Source organism: Oryza sativa, chromosome 2 (assembly GCF_034140825.1).
Source record: "Oryza sativa Japonica Group chromosome 2, ASM3414082v1".
NCBI lineage: Eukaryota > Viridiplantae > Streptophyta > Magnoliopsida > Poales > Poaceae > Oryza > Oryza sativa.
Window position 1 is genome coordinate 18,567,895 of NC_089036.1, and position 7,937 is coordinate 18,575,831.

Consider the following 7,937-nt stretch of genomic DNA (forward strand, 5'->3'; position numbering starts at 1 on the left):
AAATGATGGAGGGAAACACATCTCAAGTTGGCACTGTGTCTCATGTGTGAATGTACGGAGATTTCTTAACTCTTCGAGACTAATAACCTTCTGTGACACTGCGTTGAAAAAGTAGCACAACCTTGTGATAGCAACCTTTAAATGCTCCGGTTTTATGGCCCTTATTGCAATTGCAAGAAACACGGTGAGCAAGACATGACAGTCGTGTGAATTATAACCAGATACCGACAAATCTTTCATTGAAACTAGTCGACTGATGTTTGATGAGAAACCTATGGGCACTCTGACATCACAGAGTGAGTTGCAAAATGATTTCTTCTCCTCAGGTGTCGGTGTGAAGCAGGCTGGTGGAAGATATACTTTTCCATTCTTTTCTCCTTCTTGAGGGTGTAACTCTTCCCTGATTCCCATCTCGACTAGGTCCATCCTTGATTGCAAACCATCTTTAGTCTTCCTCGGCATGTCCAACAATGTTCCAACTATGTTGTCAAACACATTCTTCTCTAGATGCATGACATCTATGGCAAGCCGAACCTCCAAATATTTCTAGTATGGGAGGTACTTAAAAAATATGGAATGCTTCTTGAATAGGGGAGGGAGTTTACCATCTGGCTTCGAACTATCATCTTGCTTCTTACTATCCCCTTGTTTCGTATTCTTCTCGGGTTTCTTGCGCTTTGTCCCCTTTGATGGTTTCTTAGTCACTTTTCTAAACTTGCAAACAATTTTCTCTGTCATTGCACACACCTTTTCTCCCGATGTTGGTTTGGGTGCAGGATCTGTCTCTTCAGTGCCATCGAACTCCGCCTTCATCTTGCGGTACTTGTGATTTGTGCGTAGGAACCGCCGGTGCCGCATGTACACAAGCTTGTTGGAACCCGGGAGATACCTATAGTACGTTCCATTCAAGCAGATCACACATCCTGTTTTACCTTTAATTTGACCTGAAACTGAAAACATTGCTGGATAATCATTAATGGTCACAAAGATGATGGCCTTCACTGTGAAGTATTCCCTTAAGTACTCGTCCCACACTTTCAATCCCTCCTTCCATAAATCAGCCATATCTTCCAACAATGGTTCAAGAAATACGTCAATATCAATACCAGGCTGACGGGGTCCCTGTATGAGGATACAGAGTAGTATGTATTTTCACTTTTGACAAAGCCAGGTAGGAAGATTATACATGGTGAGAAGCACTAGCTAAGTACTATGTGAGCTGCTCATGTCTCCAAAAGGATTAACTCCATCAGTACTCAGGGCAAATCTAATGTTCCGTGGGTCTTTAGCAAACTCTCTATACTGAGCATCAAAGTTTATCCACTGACGAGCATCTGCCGGGTGTCGAATCATCCCATCCTTCTTGCGCCCTTCTTCATGCCAGCGCATTAGTTCCGCATCTCGCGGGTTTGAGTATATCCGTTTTATGCAGTCTTTGACAGGAAGGTACCACATCACAAGCTGCGGGATTTTTCTCTGTCGTCCCTCAGTTGTGTCAGACGGTTCTAGGCCAGTATTGCTATTCGATTTGTACCGGCTAGCACCGCATGTTGGACATTCATCTAAAGAAGCATACTCTTTCCTGTATAGTATGCAGTGATTTACGCACGCATGAATCTTTTCCACACCAAGTGAAAGGGGGCATATGAGTTTCTTTGCTTGATATGTGCTGGATGGTAGTGAATTAGGCCTCCGGAGCATTTTCTGCATAAGTTCTAACAAACTGTCGAAACTGGTATCAGACCATCCATATCTCGCCTTTAACCTCATAAGTTCAAGAACTGACCGTAGTGTTGTGAACTCACTGTCACAGCCATTCGACTCATCATACAAAACTCCCTTTGCTGCCTTCTGCGAAGATTGATCTTCGCAGGCGCACGACGTCTGCCGCCTGCGAAGATTGATCTTCGCAGGCGACGCTTATATGGTCCGCCTGCAAATATCAATCTTCACAGGCGGACCGCCCCCTCCACCCTGGGTACTTTTTTTGCCGGCGGGGTTTTGGCTCCAAATTACATGCCCGCCTTCAAAAATCGATCCCCTATGACGCCGAAAATGAGTTTTCTAGTAGTGTAGGCGGCCTAACCGACGTGAGACGAGAGCTCACACCGATATACTTTTGACGAGAGTCTGTTTCGGGTTGATTTTATGGAATATGTTGATTGCTTAACATTTATGACTTATATAAGGTTTTCTATACTTGAGATATATTGTTATGTGCTAATGTAGGTCAAGAGGAACTTGTGTTCGGATGTGGATTCTTTGGTTATTCATGTGTAAGTGTAGCTTAAGGCCTCGGAATTACTACCGGTGATGAATCAGGACTAGACTTAGGAGAAGTTAAGGCCCACACAGTAGGAGATCATGTGGGATACCCAGAGAATAATGCACATGAAGATGAAGTTTCAGTGTGACACACAAGAGGAATTGTGTGTGTATGTGAAGATGAGTCAAATTTAGATTAGAGTTTAAGTTTAAGAGGATTGGAGTTTGAAGTTGCAAAGCGATGGGTACATCCCTAGTTTGAGGGGTTTCCTCTTGTGATTAGGAAGTTGGATTCGTGACTACGGATAGCCATGCTTATAGGTATAAATAGATACGGAATTGAGACTCAAAGTAAGGCAACTTTTAGAGAGAAAAGTTAGAGTTTCCTTTGAGATTTTGATTTTAGTTTCTGAGTTGAGAGATAGGTACTTTAAATGCACTTTGGAAACACAAATTGATGCAATAAAGTCAATCTATTTTAAATAGATTTTGTCGTGTTATGTTTTTCAGTTTTTAACGTTTAGACAAGTGGCTTCACGATGGTCAGCCTAACGGTAAGCGGGCGGTTAGACCGGTGACTTGAAGGTGGTCAAACGGAAGCGTCTACAAGGGTAGATCAGTGGCATCCGACCGGATATTATTATTCTGCTAATTTATAGGGTTTTTTCAGAAGCTGGAGATATAATTTATTTCTATTATCTAAAATATACAAAGATTTGAAAGAGAAAAAAAAAGGGGCATACATTAGGTCCTCATTGGATCTCGAAGACGAAATGAAACTATTCATGTGAATGAAAATCATGTAAAATTTATCCAAAATGAAACTATTTGGGCCTGATTAACATGTGCTGTAGAATCGTACAACTGTGGATGGGCCCGCATGATCTATAATGAGGTGGGTCTAATTGTTGAGGAACTGTCTAGGCCTTGTCTTGAACATGTGAATTCCGGCCCATACATGCGAATGGGCCGTGGTTTTGGTCTATCCAAAACAAGATCGTCGGCTCCCCGCCCTATCCACGAGTCCACGAGCCGGCGACGCAGACTGCTACTTGGTTGGAGGGAGTTTTTAGGAGGGATTGGGAGTTTAGAGAGATGAGACTATTAAGTGTTTTATTTGATTGGGAGACATGGGAATTTTGGTGGGATGGGGATGGAGAATTGAGCAAGGAACTCCCTCCTTTTTAATACGGGGTAGGTAATTGGGAGAGAATTCCTCCTTTACTTTTTCTAAGCAAATCTCCGCCATCCGTTTTTATTAATAACCTAATCTGCAACTAAACTCCCTGTCAATTTTCATCACCTCTACCAAACTAGATATTGGGATTAAAAATTAAATTCTCATCTTAATCTCATCATCAATTCTCTTATGTAAATTCCCAATCCCCTTCTCTCGAGTTTCCACACAAGCCGACGGAGAAAAATATCTCTCTTCTATCCACCGCAAGGCCAACGCAGAGCGCGACTCGCCGTCCGTCAGCGGTGGTCGCGGCGGCCGGCTACAAGATGATGGCGTGCAGGGCCCTCGCGCTCCTCCCGCTCCCGGCGCCCTCCCGTCTCCCCCGCCCGCGCGCCGCCTCGCTCGCGCGGCTCGACGCCGCCCGCCGCCGCGCCTCTGCCTCCTTATTGGTCCGGTGCTGCGCCAACCCCGCCGGTCCCGGAGGCCAGGAGGATCCGCCGCAGGACGCCGTGCTCAAGGCCATCTCCCGTGAGTAAACCTTTCCTTCCCGTTCCCCGGAACCCCCTTCCTCGCCTCGCCGTGCCAGTGGTAGTTCTGCTCTTCCCTCTTTTTTGACTAGCGATTGTTTGGGGACTGTCGCTGGTGATTTCAGTGGCCAGGTGATGATTTTTTTTTTTTGAGATTGGGATTGGGGTTTTAGGTGTGTCTGGATTTGCAGCTCTGCTCGCCGCCGATTGCTTACAGCAATGTGAGTGGAAAGATAACATAGGGGGCAATGGTGCTGAACTCCTGATAGGATGGACTTCCTTAGATATTCTTCTTGTCCCTTGGTCAAACCCCTACCAGCAGACTGATTTGGAGTAAATTACCGACAAATGGTGGTAGGGGAATCTTCGATCTGGTTGCCTCATCGTTATTTTCATTTTAAAGGAGAAGTTACATTCAGTGTCAAGTTGGTCACTCTTTGGACATACGGTTATTGCGAATTTGTAGGTCTCAATCTTTGGTTATATGCATACTTAATGGGCTAATATGGTGAGAATATACTATGTTCAGTTCTCTTCCTATTGTTTGTTTGTGTTAAGTTTTCCATAGGTTATAACATAGTGGTGGTCTCTTGTGGTTTTAACTTTTCATTTCCTAAAATAGAGGTAGCGAACTCTAAAGGACGGGTTGCACAGACAACAAATGTTGTCATGGGTGGTACTGTGACAGATGATGCAACTGATGAATGGCTTGTTCTGGATAAGCAGGTATCCTATCCTCTCTATTGGGTGTTTCATTATTACTTCTGTTTGTTCTTTCTTTCACAACAGGCAAGTGAATGTGCATTTTAAAAAAAATTAATGGAAGCGCTTGTTTCATGGAGTCATTTTGCTCCATTTTCATGTAAATATTCCATCTGAAGTTGGAAAGGTAGGAATTTATGTGTCCCTCTAGATTTCAACTTAGATTTTTTGCATCACTGTTCTTACACTAGATTGTATACTGGGAAGCTACATAAGGCAACAGCAGACAATGTCATTAACATCTGCAGTCACTAGTCGGTAATCATGGCTAAGGCCCAGTTCTTTTCTCCAACTCCAAACTTCAACTTTCTCATTTTTCGTTAGCAAGTTTTTCAAACTATTAAATGATACGTTTTCTGCAAAAAAATATTCTATATAGAAGTTGTTTAAAAAAATTCAAATAAATCCATTTTTCAGTTTTATAATAATTATTAATGCTTAATTAATTATGTGCTAATGAGCTTTCTCGTTTTGCGTGAGCTAAAAATTTCTATCCACACAAGCCGATCGAACGCAGCTTAAGGAGTGCGAGTTGGTTGTCACAGTAGCCTATGGAGTATGGAACAATGAACACTAAGTGTACTTACTTTGGATTTTATTTCAACCATGACAAGGGCCCTTGTTTCTTTTATTCCCTAGGTAAATACATATCCTACAGTTAGAGGATTTACTGCAATTGGTACTGGAGGAGATGATTTTGTCCAGGCCATGGTGGTTGCAGTTGAATCAGTACTGGAAGAACAAATTCCAAAGGTTGGTATTTGCACTCTACAGCTCCAATTACAGATGTTCTTAGAATGTGCAACCATTGATGAAAGTGATTATAATGTATTTATGTTTTTTTTAGAAAATGGGATAAACCCGGCCTCTACATCCAACTGGATGTACACGGCCAATTATGTATTTACCTGGATATAAAATTGCTACTTTTCTCTAAATGCTAGTATGCTAGTACCAAGTAAAGATATTGTAAGCTTGCAATGTGAAGTGGGACATGAAGACTGACGAGGCTGAAGAATCTCATTGCAACCAGTAGGACCATAGACAAAACAAGAAAGCTATGAAGTTGATGAGGATAGCATCTGTGGCAATCTGCTTGCATATATAATATAGAGCTGATGAGCAACTTCAGAGTTGCTGGTTAGCATGTTTGGTTTAATGCTTGCGTGTTTGTTAGCAAAAGGATGGCAGAAATGCATGTCATATTATTTTCCAGAACATAATTTGAAAAAAAAAAGGTGACACTAGCAGCTTTGTGGCTTGTGCGTTTGTTTGGATATGAACAATACCCAAGTTATTTGCTTAGAGCAGTTCATATGTTTGGTTCTTCCTGCTGTTGTGCGATTGTTCTGTCACTATCTTGATTCCTGTGTGTTTTTGGCTTTTCTTCTGCAGGCTCAGATTTCCCATAAAGTGTCGTCGAAGGGGAAATATGTTTCTGTAAAAATTGGGCCCATTCCTGTGGTTTCCAGCGAGCAGGTAACCAATTGTCGCATTGTTCCATTACGCTAGCAAAGATTTATAACTACAGCATTTCGGGACAGTTCTATCTTTACCATGTGCGGTGATAGGGTTGCACTTGTTTGTTTCCAGGTCCAAGCAGTGTATAATGCCATGAAGAAGGACGAAAGGATGAAATTCTTCTTGTAAACATTAACAGTACAGTATTATTCTTGTAACTCTAGCATATTGCCACACGATTGGCCATCTTTATAAGCAAAAGCCAAGAAATTTCACCATTTCTTGGCCAAACATTAAAAAGATGGATTCCCACTTTAGTTGAATAGCTTAAATGAGAGGCCACATTTCCTATTTACTGGGAATTTGTTCTGTTACCTACTGAAATTTACTGGCCAGGTTGGGCATGTTTGGACCATACTTTCAGGAGGACCTCAGTATCACGCAGCTCCATGGGGTTTTCTGTGAAGATAGCTGCTTGGCTTGGTCGATCTGACCTCGGGAACATTGATGGAAATCTGATGCATTTTGGAGGTATCGTATCTGTTCCGGTCGACCTCACACTCACAGGCAGCAATTTGCTAAACTTTGAACAGGAGTGTACGTCATCGTCCAAGGGTGAATCTAATCTCCAGTGATATCCATAAAATAAAAATTCTCCAATTATTGGAATAGTTTGTCGAGCAAAAAGAAGGCGTGTATGTATGTGCCGAAAGTTGAAAGGAAAAGACACCGGAATCTGCTTGGCATTTTATCTCATTATTTGGCCATTGGTTGGGTTCAGGAATATACTGTATCCGATTGGCTCGTCCATCAGTTGGAGCCTCAGCCCTAGGCCAGAAATTCATTTTTGGTCCAAACAAAATGCCCCTGGAATTTTTTTTTTGGTCCAAACAAAATGATGTAGGACATCCAGGAGTTATCTTGGCTATGTTAAGGCCGGTTTGATTGGGAATGGACGGCCTGATTGACGATGGCATTGTGCTCTGATTGTGTCAGTGACATATTTGACATGTAGTATCATGCCTCAAGGCTAAGTCATGATATTTTGGCAAACTGGTAGTGTAACCTAAGTTATATGTGGTCCACTGAATTTGAGTTCAAGGCACTATTTTGAGTAAAATTTATAAGCTAAGAGTTTTAAAGGGATCGAGCCAAACCTATGCTTTGAGGGCTTATAAAAGACCTTAAAAGGACCAATCTTTATAAAAAGACCTACAGTACCGTTTATTAAAGTGGCACAGAAAGGAAACTTTGGCTTGTGCTAACGTGCCAGATACCTGCAGGCTAGCAACGTTTGGGCACATGGCACTTCACAGACGATGGGGTAAAGGAATGATCTAGTTAATATTCCATGGTAAAAAAAGAAGAAGAAGAAGAAGAAGAAGAAGAAATGTTTAGTTGCAACTTGCGCGCGAGCCACAGTTCGGCACATTGACCGTAGGGATTAGGGAAGTTCAATCAAAGAGTAAATTTGACAGAGTTGTACGTATTTAAATGAAATTATAGTAAGACTTAAAATTCAAAACATAAATATCATACAACTATAGATTTTAGCTTCAAATTTATACAAAGCAATACATTTAGTAGCACCAATTATATCACAAAATTACGGAACTTCTAGACCTTAGGTGGTGTTTGAATCTTATGAAGATGAAGATAAAAATTAAGTGTTTCACGTAAAACGAGGTGGTAATAACGTGTGATTAATTGAGTTTTAGTTATTACAAACTTGAAAAATAGAT

The 7,937-nt window shown here is 41.7% G+C and overlaps 1 protein-coding gene across 3 annotated transcripts; it reads left to right on the forward strand.

The window, feature by feature from the left end:
- Positions 1-3,668: 3,668 nt before the first annotated feature.
- On the forward strand, positions 3,669-7,248 carry LOC4329441 (uncharacterized). Of its 3 annotated transcripts, none has more exons than XM_015772200.3 (6): positions 3,669-3,973; positions 4,595-4,698; positions 5,374-5,487; positions 6,130-6,213; positions 6,328-6,393; positions 6,592-7,248. In XM_015772200.3, exons 1-5 carry the CDS (start codon positions 3,772-3,774, stop codon positions 6,382-6,384), a joined length of 561 nt encoding a protein of 186 aa, XP_015627686.1. In that variant the 5' UTR covers positions 3,669-3,771; the 3' UTR covers positions 6,385-6,393; positions 6,592-7,248. The 3 variants fall into 3 exon arrangements, with proteins under 3 accessions (XP_015627686.1, XP_015627684.1, XP_015627685.1); XM_015772198.3 differs by having other exon boundaries at positions 6,328-6,380; XM_015772199.3 differs by lacking the exon at positions 6,592-7,248 and having other exon boundaries at positions 6,328-6,550.
- The last annotated feature ends 689 nt before the right edge of the window (positions 7,249-7,937 follow it).